Raw genomic sequence first — 27,437 nt, 5'->3', positions numbered from 1 at the left:
TTCGACTCGTTTTTTTTAACAATTATTTTATTATTTCTCTAACCGTTTCTTTGGTTCTATTTTTATTAAATTTAATTTAAATCACCAACGCTATTATTTGTTTCATATTACCTACAGCAGCAAATTCGAAATTCAGAACCATAAATAAAACGCTTTTAGTTTTCTGTTTCGTTAGTTCCTATTGGAAAGTTTCAGTCCGATAGCTTTAAAACTGAGAGACTACTTTGCGTAGAAACAGAGGGACATGACTAGATCGACTCGTCTAGTGATGCTGATCAAGAATATATATGTATATATACTTCCTAGAATCATATCTTCATACCTTTCTCACGCCTTTTAGCTGAGTAATAAACTAAAGCTTTTTCTCGCAACGATTAGCAAATTTTGAGTAATACCAAATTTAGCGAGTGAATTTCGATGAGCCGCGTGCTAAGAAATAACAGATTTAATCGTTGGCTGTGTTCTTCCGCGTGGAAACAAAATTTAAAAATGGAAGGAAAACACAAAAACCACACCAAATAGGCATTTAGGAGGTCAGGGCAGCTTGAAAAGGACGCCAAGATGTTGTAGGACTTGATTAACCGGAATCAATGCCACAACAGGGCGAATCCGCAGAATAGTGGCAGTCCTGAAGATAATCCAATCAAGAAACCCATTAAAAGGAGCATGACTAGAGGAACTTCGCTCCCTATATGGACAAGCTAATAAAGTAGGCATAATAATAATCATCCTAGGTTTAGAACATTTCATACTCGATTTGGAAATGCTTTCTGAAAGCTAAAGTAATACTTTTGGTACACATTTTTGTATAAGTAAAGATAAGAATAATATGTTACTTAAAAGTTTGTCGCATTCAGTTGACCTTAAAAGCCCAACTCTATCGATCATGCTGAAGACAGTCTGAGAATCGAGAAGCTGAGCAAATATTATCTGTTTTCTAACCACCGCCAGGTATTTACCGATTACATGATATAAACATATGTACGTTGTACACACAAACATGAATGTTAACTTCGCCCCAGATTTCGTATAAAACCCCACTAGATTTCTAGATCAGACACACTACAATGCGCTTCCTATTCGCTTTCGGCTTCGGCGTGCTGCTGTGCCTGCTCCTGGCTCAGGAGGGCAGTGGTTCAAGCTCATCAACGGAATCGAGCACATCGACCACCGACTCCTCTACAACCACTACCACTGACTCGTCCACCACAACCACCACCGCCTCCTCGGCCAGCACCACAACCACAGCCTCCTCGTCGTCCTCCTCGTCGGCGGCCGCCAAGAGGCGCAGGCGTGCCCGCCGTCGTCGCCTGGCTCGCGAGCGCCGTCGTCGCCAGGAGCGAAGGCAGCGTCAGGAGAAGAGGAGACGCCGGATGGAGAAGCTGCTTGCCAGGCAGCGCCGCCTTATCAACCAACTTCAGGGATAAGACAGACAGGGTACACAAAAAAATAGATTTAATAATAATAATAATACATAAAATAATAAACTTGAAAGTCGCATGCCCCAGAACACAGATCGTGTCATCCATCTCGGCATCAGTTTAAACAGACAGACAGATGAACGGGCATGGCTAGATCGTCTCGGGTAGAGATGCTGATCAAGAAGATATGTATACACCTTATCAGGTCGAATACGCTTATTTTTACACCTGACAAATACTTTCCGACGAATCAGTAATCTTTGGTGTATAGTGTTGGTATTGTTTCGCATATCTCTCTGTAATCTCTTTCCCGTTTTTTTCACTTTATACTGTTGTCGATAGCCCGAGTAACAGGTTTAAAAAGGTACTGTAAACGTATTTTAATTTTACCTTTTGATAGTTGATGACATACATTTAGCTTCCAAAGTTGAGAGTTGAGTATCACGGATATTTTAAAAGCTTTCAATTTTATCTACGTAAATGTTCTCCGAATTTGTTTTGCTTAGCGCCCACATTTTTAAAGCTAGAGGCCTAATAACTGAAGTTGAGCTTTGTATATACAGCGATTTTCGATTTTTATTAAAGGAAAAATAACTAAAGAAATATTAAGATAATGATATTTTTCAATATAAACGTCTTTGAATTATTTTGACATAAACTTTCCGATTGTTCCTATGCCAGCTATATGATAAAGTCAACCGATGTTCTAAAACTTGATTAGAAATTCTTAAATTTGAAAAATGATATTTCCAAGACTATAAATAAAGTATATATAAAGTATATATATTCTAGACTAGTCGATTTAGCCACGTCCGTCTGTCCTTCTGTCGATTTCTACGCAAACTAGTCTCTTGTGCTTTAAAGCTACCGGTATAAAACATTCACAAATGTCTCGAGCAACAAATTCGTATAGCTCCCATATGAGTTATCATAATACTATTTTTCCTCTTCAGAAGTCAGAAGTTTGCAACGCAGTGAAGGAAATGTTTTCGACCCCATAAAGTGTACATATTATTGATCAGCATCACTAGACGAGTCGATCTAGTCATGTGCGTTTTTTAACATATAACCCCCTACGCTTAAAAATAATATTTTTTTATTAGCTCTGAATTTCGAATATTGATCAAATTCGGACGAATATACGAGTATCGTATAGCTGTCTAGAAACAATCGGAAAATTGGTGGGAAAATAATATAAGACAATTTATAGCTTCGGTGTTTTTAACATATTATCTTATAATATTGGGAATATCATTTTAAGAATTTCGAATTATATAGATGTTGGGCTTATTTAAGCGGCAACCTGAATTTACATAGCAGTAAAACCTTAATTTCTCATCACCTTTTTAATGGATGGTCCCATTAAAAACATTTTTTCCAAATATGCTTTAATAAAAATCGTTACTCCACTTAAACAAATGTCTTAAGGACTTTAAAGTTGACTTTTCATGTTGGAGGACGAAACGTGCGCTGAATGAGAGGGAGCTGTATCTAAAATCTTAGCTTTTCAGCTCTTATTGTTGCCGAGATCTCAGCGTTCATTCGGGTAGATGGCCATGGATCAATATGGTCGGGAAAAAACCGAAACATGCTCTGTACACGCAATTTGAAAAATACTATAAAAATTAAAATGTTGAGCATTGTCGCCTGGTATCCTTGGCTTGGCCCCATTTATGATTGAATCCATCAAAACGGCGCCTGGCTAAAGGCATATCCAGGCTGCGACGCATTTCACACGCGTCGCTGGAGTTTTGCAACTCGAATTGGCACAAAGGATGTCGGGGCATCCAGGAAGGGGGCGGGACAGACAGGATGCCTGATTCCTCACCGACCGAGGCGAAAATTTTGGTCTGCAGAGCTGGCAAAAAAGTTTGGCCGCCGACGCTGAGCCTGCATTAAATTTGCGGCCAAATATGATTTCATGCTTCAAGCGGAGGAAATGGCTTTAAGAATCTGTGAATAGATTTTATACATGCATTGCATGCTTTTGCCATGGATCTTGGGATCCTTTCACCTAACTGCCGCCTAAATGCGCCTAAATGCAATTTTTACTTGGCAAAACTTTTGCCTGCTTCACCTTCTTGGTAAAAGTTAGTTTCAAGTTCTGGTTTTGTGCTCAAGCAATATAAAAGACGGGGGGGTGGCTAGGTCTGAACTTTTGTAATTATTTGATTTATCAAATAGCAAAGGCAGTTTATGCAGAGGAAAGAAGGCGGCCGTTCTGTTCTCTTGGCCTCTGAATAATTTTATTTAAAAGTTGCAAAGCTGAAAGGGCCAGCATTTTTCGGATGTGGCATACCTTTCCTTGACACAGTCGTCTGGGATAAGTATTCGAATTCAAAATAGAAGTGATGTTTGGAAGGTCAAGGCACGGGCTCGTGTTTAAGCACCCACAGAACAGCAAACGTCGAGTAGAGCTGCAAAACACCTGTGAGGTATACAAACACAAAACAGATCCGCCGCTCTTTTTCAGTTTCGATGATAACACCCCGCGTCAAATTTACCAAGAGCGTTTTCCAGTTGAAGGCACACTGCAGGCGGGGAATGTCTTTGGCCTGGATCTTCCTGATCGGTTTTCTGATCTCTGTAAGCAACCCTACTGGAGGAGCCCTACCGAACGCACCCCCGCACTTTCGTTTACGTCGCACGAACCTCCCGGCGTCCAAGCTACCACACTTAGTCCATCGAACATCACGCCGTATTGTGCGCATCGCCAGTTTGTACGAAACAACTCTAGGTCCCCAGCAGATTCACCATGTTGGAGCATTCAATGAGTCCATCTCGACATCGGATAGGTCGGAATATAACATGTGGAAGGTATTGAGAGTGGATGGAAAAAACAACTTCTACATACTATTTTTCACCATATACGTTAGCTACCTGGTGTACGTGCTATTCTGAGTGGGTTTTCTGTTCAATAAAAGTGTTGGCGCTTTATGAAAATAAAAATCATGGCCTTTGTGCTTTTGTATTTATCTAACAGGCTCCTGTTTTTTGAAACTAAAGCTGTCCCAAAACCTCAACAATATGCATGACAAAACTTAACCTCCTAGCTTTAGAGTATTCGAGATCTCACCGTACATACGGACGGACAGACAGAGGGGCGGACGTGGCAAACACGACTCGGTTAGTAATCCTGATCAGGAATAAACATATTTTATAGGGTCGGATACGCTTCCTTCTACCTCGAATCTAGTATACCCTTTTACACTACGAGTAGTAGATTTTAGGTGATAACCTGGCGCAAATATTAAAATTAAAAAATATTTACAATGTACAATTTTTTACATTTAATTTTTTTTAATTAGTATCATTGAACAATAGGTTACAGAGGGTTTACCACAAAGTAAATAAAGTCAATCGGCTGGAGATAAGGATTTTCAAACAAAGCAAGTTTTTGTAAACTGGCGTTTTCTTGAAAATTTTAAATTCAACAAAACTATTTTTTTAGCCAACTCGTGATTCATGTGTTTACTTATTTGCCGAATAGAGAAAGCACTGGCGGCGAATTGCCAAGGGTTCCAAGGTGGACGCCTAAAGCTGTCGGCAGGATCTGGACCAAGCCAAATGAAAATATATACCGGATATTCTGAGCAAGCAACCCTTTCCATCCTACAAGAAATTTCTATCCCAACACGTAGACGAAACTTATGGTGCGGGTGGTTATCCACACCGATGAATATAAATGCACTGAGAGAAAATGCGGGGATGATCTAGCTTGGAAGGCTCTCCAAAATGCCTCCTTCCCCGCGCGGCCAGCTTTAGGGTGGACGGTTCAACTTCAACGTTCTTTTCTCTTTTTAACCCTATATATAGAGTATCTGCTTCTCCTAGGCTCCCCAAGACCAAACATATTTAAAGCCTGTTTAGCAGTTCGTCAAGTCCTCCACATGTGTTGCCCGAATGGTCACACAAATACAGTATGCTAAGTGACCCCGCAACCTCAACGCCTGTCCCAGGGCATAGCGTTCGCAGTCTGGAGCTTCGCTGTTGCTTTCGTCAACTGCCACATAATTTATGACGCTTTCATTAAAAGCGACAAGCGAGACAAACGCCCACACACAATCACAGCTGGGTAACGAATGGCCAAAGGAGTTGCTCGGTTCATGTCCCCGGAGTGGGTGTGTGTTTTAAATTTGTTTCGGGCAGACCCAAAGAGACAAGCGAGCTCGCAGGGAACTCGGTTACGTGAGCCAGACAGTTGTCACAGGCAAAAACATCGCTCGGGAGTGGGGCTGTGGGGAGAAGGCGGAAGGCCGAACGTCGCCGACATTTCACCCCAAACGGTGTCAATTTTTTAATGTCAAGCGTTTAACTGGCGTACCGTTGCACTCCGGATCCGGTAGGGGGCTTCCGCCGCGCTTTGACATAATTAAAGGCCATTAATCACGTGTGCTGATTCAACAACGCCCACTCTATAAGGGCCCGGGGACAGGGCGGCCCCCGCTGACCTCTCGAGGGTTAATACAGCCACTTGAACCACAGGTTGGGGCGGCCCTGGTCAGATCGGGCTGTTTGATTCGGAGGAACGTTACATTTCACCAGACTCTGTCAAGAAACGGGGCTGCTGTCCTGCCACAACTTGTGCCCGGCGGAACGAATCTTTTTTCAGCTACTCCGCTTCACTGCCGATTTGCCTCTTTTCAGTAGCGCTCGGACTTTTTATCGTTTTTATGTTGCAGCATTTTGGCGTCAATTAACGTTCTTTGTTGTGGCGTTACATCGGACACATTTTGGGGGCAGAGTCATGGCCACGGTCACATCGTTGGACATGGCAGAGCCGTATAGATGCCGCGTAGATTGGAAATGTCGCGTGGATGTTGCGCTCCATTGCGCCTCAGTTTGTGGTGATTCCCTTGCACAACTACGAGCAAAAAATGTTAAGCATAAAGTCCGATTCGACTAGTCAATGTTCTTCATTGGCAGGTTACCAGAGCGCAACAGCAAAATTCTCTTCTAGTCCTATCGAACCACGATCTTCTTTATCGCATTTCACATGTAATATCTATTGTTATTTTACTTGTTATTTTTTATATAACATATTTCTTTTAGACATGTGGTGTAGCACAGCTTGAACTGTTGCGAGAATATGGTAAAAAGGGTAGTGAGTACAACGATATGACAAAACGAATTCACATATATTTACAATAGCCCCCAGATACACACATACACCCTGAAGCCCGAAATCCCAACAGAGAGGGACAACACACATAGATACCAAAAGATATCTGCAGCATGATGGCAGCTTCGGCGCTTATATAGACTTATAGTCGCGCATATTGACCACGGGGGTGGACACCTTTGCTGAACCGACCCACATGCTCCCACTGGAGATTGATTTTTAACGAGCCTGAACTCGGTTCGTGCTTTACCGCTCTACCAGGCTTTAAAAAGTGCTGTTCAAAATTATGGAAAAGCAATTTATAAGGGACCTAAATGACTAAAAAATCTGAAAATACGTGTGGGGTTATTGCAGATCAATTGTAGTGGGGCTCAATTAAACTATCTGGTAGATTAGTCTACGGAATGAGGTCTAAATATTACAAACATCCACAGTATGTGTGACCAATAATCGGATTTAAAATGCTTAATTTAATGATTTGACAAATACATGTTGAGGTCTGACTGGCTTAACTAGTATACCGTATAAAGATATCAATAAGTAAAAGCAAGAAAATAACCCGACTTTGACGATACGGAGCGTGCGTATAAGGATTAAACCGCAGTTCGCATCGCAAATTTTAACCAATTGTTCCTATGGAAACTTTTTACAAAGTACTTTCGTCTGATCGGGATAAGATTCAAAACTAAGCTCGCAAACGCCATCAAAACATGTCAATTAATTCGGACCTTTGGTTGATAAGGTATTTTGGTACAAACACGGTAAGAGACTCTAGGTAAGTAGTTGGAGTAAAAAAGGAAAAAAGGGCACAAAATTCGTCGAATAGCATGTAACAGGTGGAAGGAAGGAAGGTTTCCGTTTCCTGCAAAGTATCAAACAAAATCACCTCATGACGAGGTAAGGTAAACGTTCTGTTATCACATATTCTGTCGAAAAATGGCTGTAATAAAAACACTTTCTTAAATTTGTTCATTCTGACCGCTGCAGCAAACTCAGCTTTTGCGCTGTGCAGGAAGCCCAGGAATAAGCATGCCAATTCCCACTCCCCTAACTTTTATAGTTTCCGATATCTCAGCGATCATACGTAATGGCGAACTCTACGAGTAACGAGTATACAAATATCTTTTAAGATATGTATACATCAATGAAACAAGCTCAATTTAATATTTTCCCTTTATTTGTTGTGTGACCATATCTGGTAAGAATTTTCCTGCATCAAATAAATAATGAGGTCATTCCAGTTATCCTGAAATGTGTATACCCTTGCAGAGTTTATCACTGTGGACGGTAGTTCACGTAGATACGATTCGCGCCAGAGAGTGTGCAAAGACAACTACTGTATCGTAACGAGTAATGCATCAATCGAAAGTATCGCAAAAACTAAGAAGATTGCATACCAAGGCTTTAGAAATATTAATTTGTTTGGGAGAAAAAGCGGTACATGTGTACAAATGAAAATTTAGCTGCTGGAGTCGGTGGGAATTAAAAATAAATACAACTTACGCTACAAAGCACTTCATTTGACACGCTTCAATAAAAGTATTAGACATTTGTATATGTACGATATATAATTGATCATAATTACTCTACTATTAGTTTAAAAGCTATATATCAAGGCAGGCTTTTTTGGGTTTCCCCTACTAGAATTTTTTTCCAAAAGTAGTAAAACAAAACCAAACCTAACCCACAAACAATGAGACAAACATTTTCATTTAGGAAAGTTTCCCAAAATTTTGTTTTTCGAATAACATTGCAAAGGGGCTGCGCATTTAATAAATTATGTTTTAATTAACGCATAGTCTTTTTTCTTGTTTAAAAATAAAATAAAATATCAAAATCCTATGTTTATATCCTTGCAGAGGTTATTATGAATTCAGTCAGAAGTTTTAACCTCATATAGTATATTAGTCGAAACAAGCCGGATCGAACAACTATATCTTGTAGCTCACATAGGAATAATCGGAAAAGGGTGTTTAGTGTTTTTTAACATTAACCTCCTACATTTGAATATAACATTTTTTAGTTAGTTCTGAATTTCGAATTAAATTTTATTAAAATCCGCTATATGGCAGCTATGCCATAGGAACGATCGTAAAATTAGTGGTGCAATAATATGCAAAAATTATATCTTCGATGATCTAGCCATGTCCGTTTGTCCGTCCGTCTGGCCGCAAACTAGTCTCCCAGTTTTAAAGCTATCGGGCTGAAACTTTCCCAAAAGTCTTCTTTCGATTGTAGGTAGTATATAAGTCGGAACCAGCCGGATCGGACGACTATATCTTATAGCTCCCTAGGAACTATCGGGGAAAAAATTTAAAAAAAATTTTATCTTTCGTGTTTTTTAACGTGGAAAAAATTTAAAAAAAATTATATCTTTCGTGTTTTCTAACATATACCTTTCTAAGCTTGGATATAACATTTTTAAATTAGTTCTGAATTTCGAATTAAATTTTATCAAAGTCGGACAACTATATCGACTATAGCTTTCATAGGAAGATATAAAGATATAATAAAAATATATAATTTTCATTTCATGTTTACCGACTAATTTTTCAATCGTTTCTATGGAAACTATATGATATAGTCATCCGATTTTAATAAAATTTTATACGAAATTCAAAATCCAACAAATTCAAAATCCAACAAAAAACAAAAAATGGTTTTTCCAAGCGTAGGAGGTTATGTGTTAAAAACACCGAAGATATAATTTTTCAATATTATTTATTATTTTGATAAAATTAAATTCGAAATTTTGAATTAATTTAAAAATGTTATATCCAAGCTTAGAAGAGAATATGTTAAAAAACACCGAAGATTTTTAAATTTATTCCAAAATAGTTCCTATGGGAGCTATAAGATTTAGTTGTCCGATCCGGCTGGTTCCGACTTATATACTATATGCAAAAGAAAGAAGACTTTTGGGAAGGTTTCAGACCGATAGCTTTAAAACTGAGAGACCAGTTGCGTAGAAACGGACGGACAGACGGACGGACAGACGGACATGGCTAGATCGACTCGTCTAGTGACGCTGATCAAGAATAAATATATATTTATGGGGTTTGGAAATGTCTCCTTCACTGCGTTGCAAACTTCTGACTGAAGTTATTATACCCTCTGCAAGGGTTTTAGAATTATAACCTCGGTGTTTTTTAACTTACAACCTTCTACGCTTAGAAATAACATTTTTTATAAAATTATTGTTTATTTTTTATAATTGCAAGGGTATACAAATTTTATGTTTCATTTCATGTTTTCCTACTAATTTGCCGATCTTTCCTATGGCAGCTATATGATATAGTCTTCCGATTTTGATCAAATTTAATTCGAAATTCAAAACGAAATAAAAAATGTTATTTCCAAGCGTAGGAAATGGGCTTAACCACACTCAGAAACAAGAAAGGAAGTTAACTTCGGCAAGCCGAAGTTTGTATACCCCAGCAGTTATAAAAAATAATCAATAATTTTATTAAATTGAATTCGAAATTCTAAAAAATATAAAAATTTTTATTCCCAATATTATAAGACATTATGTCAAAAAGCCCCAAAGCTATAATTTTTTTTACAATATTTCCCACCAATTATCCGATAGTTCCTTTGACAACTATATGATATAGTCGTCCGATTTTAATAAAATTTAATTCGAAATTCAGAACTAATTAAAAACTGTTATATTTAAGCTTTTAAGGTTATATGTTAAAAAACACCAAAGATATAATTTATATTTCATGTTTTCCTACTTATTTTCCGATCGTTCTTTTGTCAGCTATATTATATAGTCGTCCGATTTTGATAAAATGTAATTCGAAATTCAGAACTAATTAAAAAAAACTAGTTTGCGTAGAAACGGACGGACAGACGGACGGACAGACGGACATGGCTAGATCGACTCGTCTTGTGACGCTGATCAAGAATATATATACTTTATGGGGTCGGAAACGTCTACTTCACTGCGTTGCAAACTTCTGACTGAAATTATTATACCCTCTGCAAGGGTATAAAAAAATCAACTATTCCGTGCATAAGCCAAGTAATTTCGGTGTCAAAACTTCGCCAAGCATGGAAAATACATAACCGAATATCAAAATACTTTAAGCACGAATTTTTGGGAACGAAAATACTTAGTATAAGAAAATTTCGGTCTTCAGACGATTTAATAATAATAATATTTTAAGTTACTTACGACTTGCTGCTCACGGGCGTTAACATTGTGCAGTTTACCGTAAAACCGTAAAACGTGAACGAAAAATTTTATCCTTTAATCCTCCATAAAAATTACGTCAGAAAGTTTCAAATAATCGACAACCGGTATTGAACTTTTATACGATATATCGTAAAAATCACTATGCATATGAAGCCCGAACTGAGTAGCCCCAAAAATAAATGACTTGTTTTGTAAAGGAATTTTAAGCTTGTTAATTGTGGCATAGTGGAAGAAGATTTTTTTTAATACGATTAATTTTGGCAGGCTTCTTTCAGAATAAAAATTTAATCAGTTAACTATTCTCTCTAAAAACGCTGAATCCTCGACGTCGTCGTGCTCTTAACCTCCCTCTTTTTATAATCATTTAGTTCCGGCAGGTTCCGGTCATTGGCCACACACCATTTATGAGTTATAATTCTGGGTGACTTCGAAGTAGCAACATAGATCTGCGCTGACGTTGTCCTTAAAGATTGCATGCATGCTCTGATGTAGACATTTGCGTATCTGCGGATGGGTAATATTTTACAAACGGCGAACAAGTTTTAGTTTAAAATTAAACTATACTTTTATCTAAAAAAACATTTTTTTAACGAATATTTGCGAAAAAATGGTTCCAGAAGAACTGGTCAAAAGGGCACAGGCGTAACATTGCAAGGAAGCAAATCCAACTGGTGGAAATGGGTAAAGCGCAACGGGGTAGCTAGATTACGACGAGGAGGGGCAAAAAGGCAAACAATTATTATTTATTGATGTAGTCTTACTTCAACTTCAGTCTGCTGCATATGCACGGCAAAACGTAAATGCAATTCTAAGTATTTGGTGACTGTGGCGTAGCTTCGTTCACATAGGGGCCGCGGGCTAAGCATTGGTAAACTTTTAGTTCTCAACACGCAGAGCAATCGAATGCTTCGTTGTATCTTTTTTCGTTCCTCGTATTTCGGGAACATTTGCCAAACTTTCGTCATGCTCATAAAATTGCTCGTTTAACTCATTTAACTTTTTGTGCTTGGCTTTCGGGCTGTGGCTGTGGGGGAGAGTGTTTTTTAGAAAGTTTGCATAAATTGCAGCAACAAGAAAAGTTAATAATGCCAACAGGCAAAGTCAAGCTGGGGCGACAATGAAAATAATTCAATTAAAACACTTTTGCCAGCGTTTCGTTCTCCGCCATTCGCCCCATAACCTCGAAAACTCCACTGCGGCCCTGGCGTGCATGTCAAGTTAGAATTACGCCGAACCAAATTAACACGTAGACCCTGTGGAAGGCGGGAGGACCATGTGTGGATTGCCCGCGAGGCATTCTCTGCATAAAGTTCGGACTGGACTGGGCGGTCCTTCGGGCGGCAGGGTCCCTTCTGCATTTCGCCTGGGCCTCTCAACACCCCTGGACCCTTGAGCTCAGTGCGACATCTATTTTATGTTTACGTTGCTACTTAGATCCGTTGTAGTTGTTTAAAGCCGCAAAGCGGATTCGCTTTTTGGGAGTTTAAATGTTTAACCTGGACTAGACCCCGAAAAACACGAAACACCAACACTCGGGTTTTCAGTTTATTATTATACCCGTTACTCGTAGAGTAGAAGGGTATACTAGATTCGTCAAAAAGTACATATGTAACAGGTAGAAGGAAGCGTTTCCGACCCCATAAAGTATGTACATTCTTGATCATGATGACTAGCCGGGGCGATCTAGCCATGTCCGTCTGTCCGTCCGTCCGAATGAACGCTAAGATCTCGGAAACTAAAGCGCAAGTTTGCTTCAGCGGGGTGCCACAATTTTTACTGAAATGTATTTTAATTGAATTGTGTTTGTCTCATCAATACCTATGACCTAAAAAATGTCCCACATGGCTAGATCGACTCGTCTAGGGACGCTGATCAAGAATATATATACTTTATGGGGTCAGAAACGTTTCCTTCACTGCGTTGCAAACTTCTGACTGAAAACATTATACCCTCGCAAGGGTATAAAAATACTAAAAAAATGTTAATAAAAAAAACTTTAGCCATAATTTTTAGACGGTTAAAGGCGTGAAGAATACTTTGAAATACCTTTCTAGTGACGTATAACACTAGCCTGTAGCTTCAGTAATTCACAAGGTATGGGCATACAAAATGTAGCTATTTATAGCGGTTGTATCGCTAAACTAGCTAGTTTTCCAAAAGTGATATGACTAATATGTCCTATATTCAGCTGTTTAACATCGTCTAGATTATTCAGGACTCTAAAATAACGTTTTGGGACAACAGCGTTTTGACTAACAACAAAATTATATTTTCATTTTGAGAAGTAGGTTACACCTCAACTGTCAAATCAGATGCTCCGTTAAAAAGATTTTGGGGAACTTCTCAATATGAAAATTGTATTTTGTTTGTCAGATTTTTTACATTCGGGACGCTCTATAAAATCAAACAAGTAGCATATATTGCAGGGTGCCCAATGGAAAAAATTTAGAAAGTTTATTTACTTAGTAGATCGTATAATAAATTTTTGTAGCAAAAGTTGATATCAGAACTTTTGTTTAGTAAAGTTGCGATCGTCACTATATTTTAACCTCGCTAAAAGGTGTTTTTGTTTGATTACTATTACATTGAGTTTCTGAAGAGCTACATTTGTTGTGCGGGTTTCAGCGAACGGCACACTGTTGCTAATACAAATTTAACAAAAACACCTCTTAACAAGGTAAGGGGTCGTAGCAATCACGCACCATCAACACACATAAGTTGCGATATCGACTTTTGTGGCGAATAGTGCTTGTTAATTCGTCTGAGTAATTACACTTTCTAAAATGTTCTCATTCATTCAAATATTTCAGGATCTCGCATCAATGGAATATTTTATTAAAGCGACTCGAAAAATAAAAAAATATGGAAAGAGTATGTATTTTGTCAAATTTAAAATAATAAATTTAAAATAATTAATTTAAAATACATTTTTCCATTAAATTTTAGGAACACAGTCAAAAAGTGGAACTAAAAACACTTTTTGTTTTAACTCTAAATCTATCTATCTGAATATATCAGACAATCTCAGTATATAAAGAGTATTTAACTAATTGAATTATCTTTTCACATACATATAGCCCATTATACCCTTGCAGAGGGTATATTCATTTCAGTCAAAAGTTTGCAACCCCATAAAGTATATATATTCTTGATCAGCATCACTAGACGAGTCGATCTAGCCATGTCCGTCCGTCTCTACGCAAACTAGTCTCTTAGTTTTAAAGCTATCGGGCTGAGACTTTTCCGAAAGTCTTCTTTCTATTGCAGTTCTGAATTTCAAATTAAATTTTATCAAAATTGGACGTCTATATCACTTAGCTGTCATAGAAACGATCGGAAAATGGGAGGGAAAATAATATGAAACAAATTATAGATTAGGTGTTTTTTTACATATTTTCTTATAATCAAATTTTATAAATATTCACTTTTTAAACTTTTACCGATTTTTCTCCCACACAAATTATAAAGTCTTGGTATGCAATCTTCTCAGTTACAATCGGACTATCATAACAGATTTTCAATTCGTATGGTATAAACTAACTCATGAATTCTTGCATTAGAAAAGGTTGGCCACATTCTGATACTTTGTAACCACTTATGTTAACAATAGTTGCCGCGAAAAGTTGACGGGGCATTAATACTCTTATATTTGTATTTATATATATAATAATCAATCCAAATTCTGCACTCTCCTTCGAGACCATTCTTATCGGTGGAAAACATTTTCAATTTCAATAGCCTACCGAGTTGTTGTAAAAAGGTGTTATTTCCTTTTGCCAGGAGCACGGCGCATAAAAATGTTGGCACAAAAGGCCAAATGCAAATTTCGAAAAGCGGCCAAAGAGGCAACAACGAAGTAAGCCATTCACACGGCTGATATGGACTATATGGAAAGAGGGGGTGGTAGGTAGTTGTCTAGTACGTGTGTGTGGGCTCTAATTCAAAGGCCAAACAGCAGCCACAATGCCAACAGTCTCACTCCGCCGGCATTGGTCTCAGCCCAATACCAGCACGATGGCAACGGGGACGAGCAGATAAAGAAGGGCACGGAGCTGGCTCGATGTGCAAAATGTTCTTAATTCTCAATTCATATGCAAATTTATTTTATCGCCAGCACTAGCTGCCGGCTGAAACCCCGACTGTGTGGATGTCTGGCTGCAACAACAGTGAAGGATTTTGGGCGGACAGAGTCCTCCGGGCTCCCTTCGAAATCCGGAAAGCCATTTCAATCATCCAACGCGATTGGATGTTAGTAGAACGCTTGTGGAGCGGTCGTGGGATATCGTCAGGTTATTGATTGCAACTGTGCATTTCATTGGCTGTTTTTGTCCAGGACTTGATAATTGACCGCCGGCATTAGCAGTGCCACGAGGCTGAGAAACCAGCGCACTGCGAAATTGGAATCAGTTTCGATCCTAAGATCAGGACTGCTTTGGCAATCTTTTAAAAAGCCCCGGTAAATAGTAGCGTTCTTCCCATAAGCATTATCGTTAGGAAACCCGTAAAGAGGAGCACAAGTCAAAGGTTTGAAACGGAAAGAAAGAGACTTTTGGCATAATCATACTAACAATATTCCATTCTTTACAAAACTAGAAAAACACGATTGCCAGTCCTTTAAAAAAATTCGACCTACCAAAATATTTGTCATCTAAAATATTTTCATTTATCCGATTTTTAGCATGAACGAATGGAGTTTTTTTTTTAAATTCTTGAAGACAAGATAGTTCTCTCCGATGGGTATACATAAGTTCTCATAGAATGTCAACTTAATCTGCAGTGATAACACAATAAATAAAAAGAGGTTAAGAACACGGTGCGTTTTCCAGTCCCCAACTTCCACAGATGAGGAGAAAGCGGAACGGAGCGGAAGTCATGTCGTGCTGCAATAGATGCCGCCACCGTTCTCAGACAGTTTTTTCAGGACAGGAGAACCGGGGTTCGGCTTCGTGTTTTCCGTACTGGTCACTGTCCGGCACGTCTGCGCTTTTTCAAAGCGATTGCAACGTTTATCAAGACGCACACAAAAGTAAGGCGAAGTAAAGCGGAAGTGTTTTCCTGCTCTGCCTTGCCGACTTTGTCAAGCTTTTTGTAGTGGGTGAAAGTCTTTTTAATTGAAATGGCTCGCACACACACCGAGCTGGATATTTTGAATTCAATGATGCGGCAGGCGGTCGACGCCTTTGACTGTCTGCACGAAGTTGGCTCCTTCAAAGGGACACCAGCTCGACGAGCTGAGAAAAAACGACAGACTGGGCGGAAGCAACTATGCCGTATATGTCATTAAAATTTACTACAATCTATTTTGCTTACTAATTGGCACTTGGCCACGTCCTGCTCGGCGCTTTGTGCCTACCCCAAGGTCTAGCTCATCCCCTCTCTGGTCATAATAGTTACATGCATGCGGCAACTTCGGCCGGGCAAATGGTTCCAGACTTAGGCCAAGAAAAGCAAGCGCAACTCAATCCCACCCGTAGCTCCACGGGCGTTTATTTACGACCATAACTCTACTGGGGCCTAACAATTGCAGGCCAAGGCATTATCCCAGCACGGGCCAAAAGACCGTCAATACCACATCAAACTTTAAAGGCAACATCCGTATTTCGAATGGCTGTGCTCACAAAACGAGTCAAGAGAGCGGCTAACGCGAACACTATAAATCCATTTGAAAGGCACATTAGCATATGTCAAGTGCGAGCTGAGTTTACGCCTCATCTTGGCCACTTCCCGTTGGTTCGCAGTGAAACCCACTCAAGCACTTGAGGCGCAGGACGCCTCCCCCTGGATCCCATTACATTGCACTGCTAATTACGCGGTGGCAGCTTCCGCGGAAGCAGGCGTGGTGTCAAATAGCTGCAGAATAATGAAATCTGGTGAACGGACTGCAATGTGGGAGGAAAACTTATTAGAAAATATTTACAGAGCACTTTAAAACACTGACTCAATTAATGTGGAGAAACGAATAATGGTAATTTAAACTCTCTAATGCAAGACAGATATATCAAAAGATACAATTTTTCACGTACCATAAAACAACAAGAGAGTGCGGTTTAATCCAGTGTATGGATTATTACCTACTTAGATTACCGACTCAACTTCTTAACTAGCCGAGTGCCTAGACTACAAACACTCAGCTAAACAAATTCAAAGCCAGAAACAAAGTTTAGTCCGTCCGACCAATTTTAAATAAAATAAGGAACAACACTATAGTCGTGTGCCCCGACTATCACATACCCTTTACTCAGTAAAAGAGAGATGGAGATATACAAGCAGCGAAGCATTTTGTTTTGCTTCTATTTGCAACTCTCTGGTAACATGGCCTGTGGGCATCGGGAAGAAAACCCCTCCCCGAAAAGGTATATTTCACGATATTTCGTCACAGCACCGCATTAGGGAATCAAATATACCCCCCTTAATTGGTCCATACTGAAATTCAAATTACATACAATTATTCTATTTTGTCTAAATATGGCTTGGTAAATTCTTTTGGACGGTAACTTTGAAATTATACAAGGTCTGTTTTTATCGGATTTTTTCACAGCTTTAAACTAAATTACACAATATCAAAATTGGCAAAGCGCCATTCGAAATATATTTAAAAACATGGACATACCAAAATCATTAAATAAGCTTAAAAAAACTTATCCATTTGATATATTTTTTACTGCTATTTTACTGCTCTACCAGGAACTACCAAAACCTTTCTAAGTCCATCTTGGCTGTAATTTATAGATATTGAAGTGTGGTGACGATTCCTTCTATTTGTTGCTTAAGTGTAAATGAGATTTTGTATATAAGTAAAAACCTATCTACAAATTGTTTAAATCGGACCATTCATTAAAAACTTATGGAATTCACTTTGCTGCTTGCATGTATGTAGCTATCTCTCTTGTTGGCCCTTAGCTGCGCAACGGGTATCTGATGGTCGTGGCACTCGACTATTTTCGTTCTCCCTTGTTTTCTTTTGTTAACATTCCATTACGTTTTCACTAGAGGCGTAATTTCATTAAGACAGTAGAAACAGAAACGTATGTTGTTAAAGTGGCCTGAGTGGCTAATACCAAACTGCGTAGTAAAGGGAATGATCACGAAAACAACATGTGGGTACGTGAAAGATTCATAAAAACTTATGAAGGGAAACGGAATTTTTAAATTTATTTAATTTTGCTTAAAAGATCTAAGCAGTGCACCCTTGCATGAAGAGTAAGAATATTTTATTTTAATATTTAATATATTATAAAAAAATAAGTACTAACAATAAAGGAAGTTAATAATTTTTTAACGTATAACCTTATAAGCTTGAAATTAACATTTTTTAATTAGTTCTGAATTTTGAATTAAATTTTATTAAAATCGGACGACTATATCATATAGCTGTCATAGGAACGATCGGATAATTGGTGGGAAGTAATGTGAAACAAATTATAATAATAATAATTTTGACATATTATCTTATAATATTAGGAATATAAGTGTTTGTATTTTTAAGAATTTCGAATTCAATTTAATAAAATTATCAATTATTTTTTATAACTGCAAGAGTATACAAACTTCGACTTGCCGAAGTTAACTTCTTTTCTTGTTATTTTATAATATTGGGAATATAAATTTTTATATTTTTAAGAATTTCGAATTCAATTTAATAAAATTATTGATTATTTTTTATAACTGCAAGGGTATACAAACTTCGGCTTGCCGAAGTTAACTTCCTTTCTTGTTTAATACTGCTATTAAAACGACTTGTGTATAGAATTTGGCTTCTTAATTTTCCCTGTCCATACTAATGCACATGTTTTAACAATAGTTGCTACTTTGCGGTGGTTCAGGTTTTTTGGTCAAGAGCAATTTGCATACCACGTTGGAGATACTTTGACAATACAATTCGAAAAGCCTGACAAGTCGGCCACCTGCCTCCCACATGTGGCTAAACATTAGCGGTCACTGGATCCTGCCAAAGTCCCTGGGACTGTGAGCTTTTGCGGCTTTTTCGGTAAGTTATTTGTTCTGTGACGCAATCGCCATCGGACCGTGGCCCTTATCGCCGGCCTGCAACATGGGCCCCCGAGGGGCGGGTCCCGTCCTGCCGCAAACCAGCAGCCGTTGGACAGGACACTTGCCGCAAAACCGATTGCGACCGTCCCATTGTTTGTCACACTGCAGTTGTTTTGTTATTCCATGCGGCGTCTTCCCTTCTGCTAATCTGGTCGGCGACTTTTTCCAGACCCACCTCGATTTACTCCATGTTCGCTTTCTAGGCCCTCCCACAGGCCCAGCAACTTTCTTAATGAGCCTAGTTCGGATTTGCGGTTTCTTCCGCCCGTCAGGAGTGACGTGGAAATCGATTCGAATTCAGCTGTAGCTGGAACAATAGAATATTTGCTGGAGAAAGGTGTCGCATCCTGCCTGGAGCGACTGCCAGCATTGTAGATGCATATCTGAGTCCCCACACGAAGCAATTGCACCACTCGGGACCATTGTTGGCACTCGAATTATTTACACATTATCTGCGGCACCGGATCCAGCCAAAGGACGAGCTCGGCAGCCCCAAAGGACACCTAACACCACACAGACCAACACTTACGCAGGCAGACGTTGTTATTTTAATAGTTTAAGTAACCATAATATGTTGAGGACTTTTTAATAAACTTGAAACATGAGCGAGCGTGAGCCGCAAGGACACCAGAGACCGGCAGGATGTGGACTAGGACCGGCTGCAGTCGGGCAGAGATTTATGCAAACCAAAATGTTGCCAAAAATTACAGTTTAATGGAGTAGACTCGAGGAGTGTGCGTGGTCCCGGTCATAATGAGCAGTGAGAAAGTTGCAACAAAGCCGAGTTCGCTGAAGACAAAGAACCAGAGGCCAAGTTGTGTCCCGGCCAAGAGCAACTCCAAATGTGGGCAGAAGTAACTTCTCTAATTTTGCAGGAAATATGAAGCCATTAAAGTGCAGCAGACAAGGCGAAACATGGCAACATCTTGACTGCTGCGGCACTCACATACTTAGGAGATGCGCCTGCGAAACGAAGAAGGTCCTGCCCACGACAAGCAGGAGATGGAGGAGGAGCCCGAGCTGGGGGATGGACTCAGCACCCCGGGCCATGTGGTCGCACTGCAAAAGTTGTCCTCCAGTGTGAAAATAAATTCTGAAAAAGTTGGAGAAGCGAAAATGGCAACCGGTTTGCATGTGCCCGAGCACTTCTCTGACGCAGATTACCACTTCGGTTTCGCGCTCCGGGGTAAGCGGTAAACAGCTGTTGCACGTTTTTCCTATTTCTACAATTTATTTCCAAAAAAACAAAGCAAAGGCACTGAGTGCCCTGAGACCGATGTATGTATATATCTTTAATTGCCAACTTGGCCACTGGTGGGAGAAAAATGAGCCCTGCCCTGGTGAGCTCCGCGCGGGTTTCTGGGCCAGCTGGTGTCACGTGTCCGGAGTCCGACGCTAGTTGCACTTAATCACTGCCCGGTCCAGCCGGCCATCCCGGACCTGAATAACGAATGTTCGCGAAAATACATATACAGTTATTCCGGTTAAAGGTAGAGTTTAAAATTATTAAAAATATATCTTGCGGTTTCTTAAGGCACAAATTTACTTTAAATAATCCCGGAAATTAAAGGGTAAAAAGTCTGCGGTGACCTTAAAACGTAATATAATTTTTCATACTCTTGCAGAGGGTTTGCGACGCAGGAAAGGCGACCATTGTTGCCCCATAAAGTATATACATTCTCTATCAGCTGTCATCAAGATGCCAGTCTGTCATGTTCTAAAAAACTATCAAAATGGAACCTTCCCAAAAATTCTTATTTAAATTGCAGGTCGTATATACATATGTAAGTCGCATAGTAAAACACTAATACCCAAATAATTCAAATCGAAATATTCCTTAAAAATAATAATAATTATCTATAAATATCTATTTTAATCGAGGTCGTACACTTCATGCAGAAAACCGGCAAGCATCGATGAAAGAGAGCTCTATAGGCTAGGAGGAGTGTTATTGAAATCAAGCCTAAAACATTACTACAAGCAAACTCTATCCCTCAACTTCAGTATGTAGCATTTACAGAATTACGACAAGTTTGATAATACATATATCATAAAGATTCCATGGAAAGTATCGTAAGAGGATTTTAAAAGAATACAATAATCCAAACACTCATATTTTATTTTCGGAAAAACGTAAACGATATAATAAGTTTTAATCTTCTAAAAGTCGGGAAGAGTTATATAAGTTTTTCCACAGGAAGGATATATAAGCTTAGGCTTGACATAGAAAGCTTTTATTCTTACTGTTTAAACAAAATTGTATGCGAAAATACATAAGAGTATCAAAAACAAATCCGAATATGTTTTCCCGTTACTCGTAGAGTAAACTTAAGTAAACATTCAAGTACTATGTATTTGTCTTATCTTTCGATTTCCATAAAACACCCACTCTAAGGGCCACAAACACCACCCCCTCGCAATGACATTAGATCATCGCTCGGCTGCAAAGCGTATAATGATTTCAGTCAGAAAATTGTAACGTCAGAAAATTGTATTCCTGATCAGCGTCACAAGACGAGTCGATCTAGCCATGTCCGTCTGTCCGTCAGTTTCTACGCAAACTGGTCTCTCAGTTTTAAAGCTATCGGGCTGAAACTTTCCCGAAAGTTTTCTTTCAATTGCAGGTAGTTTATAAGTCGGAACCAGCCGGATCGGACAACTATATCTTATAGCTCCCATAGGAACTATCTTGGAAAAAATTATATACTACCTGCAATAGAAAGAAGACTTTTAGGAAAGTTTCAGCAGGATAGCTTTAAAACTGAGAGACCAGTTTGCGTAGAAACGGACGGACAGGCGAAAAGACGGACGTACAGACGGACACGCTTAGATCGACTCGTCTTGTGACGCTGATCAAGAATATATATACTTTATGGGGTCGGAAACGTCTCCTTCACTGCGTTGCAAACTTCTGACTGAAATCATTAGACCCTCTGCAAGGGTATAATAAATAAATGTTAAGTTAAAATATTAGGAGGGCTTTAAAATTGGAATATGAAGTGAAGTTTACTTGCTTTCTTGTTTGCGAATGTTTTAAAGCGTAATCCAATTTTAAAGCGCTCATCCTAATATTTTAACTTAACATTCATTACTTTTTTATTTAGAAGCATCGTGCTTCCAATTTTATGGTCAGTTCAAAAGCTCTTAGGACCCGCCAATAAAACCAGCGTTGCGAACCAGAATGCAATGGACTGACCGCGATGTCGAGCTGCCCGAAATTAAGTTAATTTTAATTTGTGCTGATTAATTGCGTTGTCAGAGAAAGATGTCCCGCCACAGGTCTGGACCAACTGGAGGCGTGCGGAAACCGCCAAGTGTTAAATGCCAGAACAACGTTTTTAACACAATTTACGAGCGGGTTGGCGGAGGGCACTTTCATTGAGCGGAAAAGAGATTCACTGCATGGTGCGGAAGTGAGGCAGTACAGTCGTATTTGGAGCCATAATTACCCGCGCTTTCGATGAATATCAAAGTGTGGCGCTTTTACCCCACCCTGGGAGCCCGCTCGAGATTCGGCGTCGTCTAATCGGCAATCGACACCAAATTGCTTTTAAGCAGAGCATTGAAATTCTTTTCGCATACCGACAATAATGTCGAACATTAGGTGGTTTGTTTATACCTCTGGCCACTCTTCACGCCTTTGTTGTATCAAGCTTCCTCTATTTGGTGCTGTAGACATTCGTTTAATGGTCTTGGGTGTTCCACATTCTCATATTAAATGGAACGTAAAAACAGCAACACTCAGAAGAAGATCCCTAAAATTTGCATAAATAGCCATAGAGGCAACCTGATAAACAGGTGTCGAACAGGATATAAAATTAGAATGGTTTTTATTTTTATTTGTCTTCGTGAGTTTGTTCACTACGGTAGGGTAAGTTAGGCTACCACTCAAACACATTTAATTATAAAAAAGGACTACAAAGCAAAATTGACTTAGTACACGATGGTTAGCAGTTTATTTTAAAATTGGTATCCACCATTTAACATTACGAATAGATGATTGATCAATTTCACAAACCAGTACTGCAAATTTTTCATTTCCACGGCTTCCGAAGAAACTTAATATTTGCATAATGTTATAAAACTGATTTTACGAACTGAAAATACTTTACAACCATTGGTTTGAGAGTTTGAGTTTGCATATATTCATATGAATTTTATTAAGGACTCAAAGTAGTCAAAAGTCAAAGTCGGCGTTTTTGTAAAAGAGCAACGTATAAATTAGTATTAAAAAGGGTATTAGAACAGCTTGTTAAGAAAAGTTCAATAGATGTAGTCGCTTTTTTTCTGGTTAAGAGTGACATCACAATTAAAATCGTAACAAATAATCTTATTTAAATATTTTGTTGCTTTAAAACCAAGTTCCTTAAATGAAGAAACAATACTTTTTTTACTCGCCTTGGTAACGAAATGATTGGGGCCGGGTTCAAGCAATCAGTTAGTTTAGCAGTCATTGTGAAATGTAAATGTCTTTAAATATCTTTCTTATAGATGAATAAAATAAATAATAATAAAATGTTTTAAGAGCATTTATACATCACATTACGGGTCCCTTCCCCATTTTTTATGCTTTGATCCAGGCAAAGTAACCCATTGCGAATAAGTAACACGATATTGGTCATTGTCATACAAAACGCACGGCACCATAGATGTGCGATCTTAAAAATAGGTAGAATTTGAATAAAAATATGATCATAAAATTACACTTTTCGGCATGTGATACCAATAAAATGTACCATTATGCGAACGGGTGGACAAAGTGTGCTAACTACAATGTGATTATTTAATTTCTGCCCATTTTCAAAAACTTTGTTAGCCTTAATGCGAACACTTCCGTGACGAGGTACATTACATTACATGCTTACATTAGGCTTTTGAGCTCTCCCGACCTTATTTTACCAGCAAAAGAAGACATATTAAACGGCCTTTTCTGCAAAAGCGTTTAATATGTCTTTGAGACGAACATCCGAATTCGATAACTTTAGTTTAAAAGGAAAGCATGATTGAACAAAAGTGGAGTGCTCCGCCTATGAAGTACCTCTTACGCAACGTCGCAATAACGAAATACGTAACGATACGTTGGACCTCCTTTTTTAAAATAAAACTTTTCCTTAGTTTTCTTGATATACCCTTGGGCTCTATAGGACAAGGTACCAAAGTGAATCAAAAACAGCTTATACGGTAGGCGTTGCAACGCGTATGATTGATGGCTCAAGGGACTTCGAAGCCGCATACTCCCACGGCGGGCGACTGCAGTAATTGACATTTAAAAGGCACCTTCTGGCGCCCCTCGAAACCTTTGCTGACGTCAGTGAGGCGCTGAATCACCACCGGGATCCTTCTCCTCCAGATTGGGTATGCACTGCATGCCTGGAGCTGTCTATTTTAATTCTCTGGGCGGCGCTCTTCTATCTCTGCGATAAGGCACACACGCACCCATAAACCTCGATTCCGCCCGCCTTTCGTGTCTTCTGAATGACCTTAAAGCTAAATTGCCAATTGCGATTTTATGGCCCACATGTGTCCCCCCAGGTGAAGTCGATATTTTTGCCGATCCATGTCCGATCCCTTGGCCCAGTGCCACCCCCGAACAGGTCTACAGATCGGCGGGCACTGCGATAGTACGGACTCCGCGGCGTGGCGATCGGCGTAGTCATCCAGCGATCAGAGTTGTCAGGCGGATGGTTCGCACGTTCCCCGTGAGATCCCCGCTGCATACTAAGCAGTGATCGGTCGCCGTCTATGGGTATATCCGATTTTTTTTCCACCGCCTCTCATTATGCTCGTTGTGCTGGCATTTTTGCCTGTGGCTCCGCGTATATAAATCTAACGCGCTGCCCTGACCAGACATCACTTCTTTGGTGGAAACTTCAGTGACAAGTTTAGCTCCTGTCGTGATCAGTGCGCGTATCTTATACTCCAGAATCGAGACTCCCCGCCCCGTTCAAGGCCCTAAAAGTAGTCCCCCGACCGCAACTCAGTTCAGTCCGACATGAAGTTCAGTGCTGCCTTGGCTCTGCTGCTGATCGCTGGCATCGTGGCCAGCGGCGACGCCCTGCCCGCCAGGAAAAGTGAGTCCGCCGCCCAGAGGATTACCCATTCCGCCCCATAATCACACCCTAATCACCGCCTTCACTCTCATCCCCTCCGCCACCCTACTGAAGACCGGCAATACCTCGTTCCAGGAATGGTCTACCTCCAGCAGCCCGCAGCCGCCGAGTGGTACGGATCCGCGCCCCAGCAGCGATTCATGTACATGCAGTACGTGCAGCCCGGCCGCACCCACGCCCGCTCCACCCAGGCGGCCAGTGCCCTAGTGGCCGGCGAGACCGTTGCCACCGGCACCTACCTAAAGGGTAAGCCACCTGCCCATCTGCGCCGCTATCCCCACCAAAACTAACCACACCTCTCTAACCAAAGATTGCAATCACGCAGAGTCCGAGACCAGCGTCGAGGGAGTTCAGGCTGACGACGCCCTGGCTGCTGCTGGAGCCCACGGGGCCAGCTCCGTGGCCGAAGCCTTCCCTGACCAGGCCCCAGTCGTCCAGGTGGCCATCGATGCCGATGTGGTCCCGGAGCCCCAGGCCGAGCCGGAAGCTGAACCGGAGCCCGAGTCTGCCGACGACGCCGCCAAGGTTCCACGGGACTTCAACTTTGCTGCCGAGGAAGCCGCCGTTGCCCCTGCTGCCGAAGAAGCGACTGCACCCCTGCCTGTCGCCGAGGCCGAGCTGCCCATCCCCGCACCCATTGCTCCAGTCGCCTCTGTCGTTCCCGCCAACCGCTACCTGCCCGCCAAGAAGAAGGTAATCGTCGAGCTTGACCAGGAGGAGGAGGAGGAGCCCCAAGCCGCCGCCATCGAGGACGAAGAGGAAGCGGAGAACGCCGTGGCCGACGATGTGGAGGAGGACGAGGAGGAGCTGTCCGTGCCCCTTAAGCCCATCAACCCCGTCCTCGTGCCCAACGCTCGCCGTCCTGCTGCCAAAAAGCCCGTCAAGGCTGCCGCTCCCGCTGGTGGCAAGCCCTCCAAGAAGCCAGCCGCCCCTCTGCCCGCTGGCACCTTCTTCCCCATCGACTTTGGAGGCACCAACGGAGGAGCCATCGCCATCGCCAACTCGTTTAGCACCGGGGAGGGTGGATCTGCCACCAGCCACGCGATCGCCTACGGCTCCCCCGAGTCCGCCGCCCGCCGCGTCCGTCCGAGTCCCAGCAAGTTCCGCCATTAATCCCCGGACTGACGGTCAACCAAATCTTGCTAGCGTCCGCATCTGCGAGGCACCCCAATCAAATCAGTTTAAAGAGATTCTCCTGTAATTATTAGCAAAATTGTCCACCCTTGAGCGCATTAAAATAAAGTTTTTCTGTTTTTAATATGCGTGTTTTATTTGTGTGTGAATCGTATCGAAGAATTTCAATTTGGCTCATTTACTATCGCGGAATCCAGAATAAAACCTAATTTTATGCAATTTATTGACTTTACGACTTGTTGGGGTCAATTTAGAGTAGACAAATAAAACCATAAAAAATATTCTGACGACCGTATTGGTACCTACATTCGTTGTAATAAACATTTAAAGCTTTTGAACAAACGATGTTTTATCAAAATTTGTATCAAGTTACCAAAAAATTATTCTGACGGACCGTCAAAAGGAATAAAAGATGAAAGGAAACACCACATTTTGAACTTTTTCAATAAAGTTATTTTTATAACCTTGCAGAGGGTATATATTCATGATCAGTATCACTAGACACTAGAGTCGATCTAGCCATGTCCGTCTGTCCATCCGTGTCTACGCAAGTATCAGATTTAAAGCTATCGGGCTGAAACTTTCCCAAAAGTCTTTTTTCACCACTGAAGCTAGGAACAATCCTTAAAAACTTAACAGGTTTTCCTAAAATTGATTATTTTTTGTCTTCCACTATATCTGCTCTAATCCACGAAATGTGTGGAACCAGGCAGTCAGCACACTTTGGCAGTGTCAGCCAAGCAACTACGCTAACTGGTACCATCATCAAAAATAACTTACCTGCTCTAGAATATATCTAACGCAGCTTAGTCCAGCTAGACAGGATACTCAGCGTCACAGGAGTCTCAGCTGGATCCAGCTTCACCGGGTACACAGCTTGATCCAGCTTTACATGATACTTCCCACAAGGAAGAGAGCTGCAAGGTTTGTGACCTGGGATCACATCACTTAAGGGCGTGAAGCCGTTTCAGGGAAATGGACACAAAAACCCGGCACCAAGCGGTTATTCAAGTATTATTCATAAGTTTGAAAACTGAGGATTACTGTCCACGTATTGTGGACACAAAGGACCGACTAGCAATCCAGTAACCATCGCAGGCTACGACCACCTCAGCGGTCATGTTCTGCTCGCGACCGGCAAAGTACCATTACAAGAACCGGTCCAGTGTCCTGTGACACTGTCGTCGACAGATCCTAATTTTCGGCAATCTGAAAAAAAAAGCGAAACTTACTCGTTCGAACGAGAATCAACCGCCCCAAACAATTGTTCCCCGCAGCTGACTGGATCACATGAGAAGATCCAAGAGCAAAGAAAAATAAAAAAGAAACATTCCATTTTCGGAATTACTTGGGCTTGTGTTATTAGTTACATCATCAAAGCTTAAATGGTTTTAAGAAGC

General features: G+C 40.6%; 3 protein-coding genes and 1 long non-coding RNA gene across 7 annotated transcripts; 3 read left to right on the top strand and 1 right to left on the bottom strand.

Moving 5' to 3' along the window:
* The first annotated feature begins 1,053 nt into the window (after window positions 1–1,053).
* On the top strand, window positions 1,054–1,510 carry LOC108030750 (protein new-glue 1-like). Its single transcript, XM_017103797.2, has one exon. It carries the CDS (start codon window positions 1,068–1,070, stop codon window positions 1,425–1,427), a length of 360 nt encoding a protein of 119 aa, XP_016959286.1. The 5' UTR covers window positions 1,054–1,067; the 3' UTR covers window positions 1,428–1,510.
* Window positions 1,511–3,735: 2,225 nt separating this feature from the next.
* On the top strand, window positions 3,736–4,396 carry LOC108030776 (uncharacterized). Its single transcript, XM_017103828.3, has one exon. It carries the CDS (start codon window positions 3,900–3,902, stop codon window positions 4,320–4,322), a length of 423 nt encoding a protein of 140 aa, XP_016959317.1. The 5' UTR covers window positions 3,736–3,899; the 3' UTR covers window positions 4,323–4,396.
* Window positions 4,397–11,061: 6,665 nt separating this feature from the next.
* Window positions 11,062–27,167, bottom strand: LOC127010828 (uncharacterized). The gene is made up of 3 exons (XR_007763638.1): window positions 26,818–27,167; window positions 11,506–11,768; window positions 11,062–11,248 (listed from the first exon to the last, which is right to left on the bottom strand). It is a non-coding gene; the product is annotated as an uncharacterized LOC127010828 (long non-coding RNA).
* LOC108030753 (translation initiation factor IF-2) lies at window positions 24,661–26,161 on the top strand. 4 transcript variants are annotated; one of them, XM_017103804.1, is made up of 3 exons: window positions 24,661–24,864; window positions 24,979–25,149; window positions 25,229–26,161. In XM_017103804.1, the coding sequence occupies exons 1-3, from the start codon at window positions 24,786–24,788 to the stop codon at window positions 26,014–26,016; spliced, it is 1,038 nt and encodes a 345-aa protein (XP_016959293.1). In that variant the 5' UTR covers window positions 24,661–24,785; the 3' UTR covers window positions 26,017–26,161. The 4 variants fall into 4 exon arrangements, with proteins under 4 accessions (XP_016959293.1, XP_016959291.1, XP_016959290.1 ...); XM_017103802.1 differs by having other exon boundaries at window positions 25,214–26,161; XM_017103801.1 differs by having other exon boundaries at window positions 24,958–25,149.
* Window positions 27,168–27,437: the final 270 nt, after the last annotated feature.

The sequence above is a fragment of the Drosophila biarmipes genome, chromosome 3L (genome assembly GCF_025231255.1).
Source record: "Drosophila biarmipes strain raj3 chromosome 3L, RU_DBia_V1.1, whole genome shotgun sequence".
NCBI classification, from domain to species: Eukaryota; Metazoa; Arthropoda; class Insecta; order Diptera; family Drosophilidae; genus Drosophila; species Drosophila biarmipes.
The sequence above is the reverse complement of the archived record's forward strand: the minus strand, read 5'-3'. Positions and strand labels throughout refer to the sequence as shown.

Excerpts from the sequence above, each read along its gene's own strand:
- LOC108030750 (XM_017103797.2), top strand. The coding sequence starts at position 1,068 with ATGCGCTTCCTATTCGCTTTCGGCTTCGGCGTGCTGCTGTGCCTGCTC.
- LOC108030776 (XM_017103828.3), top strand. The coding sequence starts at position 3,900 with ATGATAACACCCCGCGTCAAATTTACCAAGAGCGTTTTCCAGTTGAAG.
- LOC108030753 (XM_017103800.1), top strand. The coding sequence starts at position 24,786 with ATGAAGTTCAGTGCTGCCTTGGCTCTGCTGCTGATCGCTGGCATCGTG. Across the intron at positions 24,865-24,957 it reads CGCCCTGCCCGCCAGGAAAA|ACCGGCAATACCTCGTTCCA; the intron begins GTGAGTCCGCCG and ends ACCCTACTGAAG. Across the intron at positions 25,150-25,213 it reads CACCGGCACCTACCTAAAGG|ATTGCAATCACGCAGAGTCC; the intron begins GTAAGCCACCTG and ends CTCTAACCAAAG.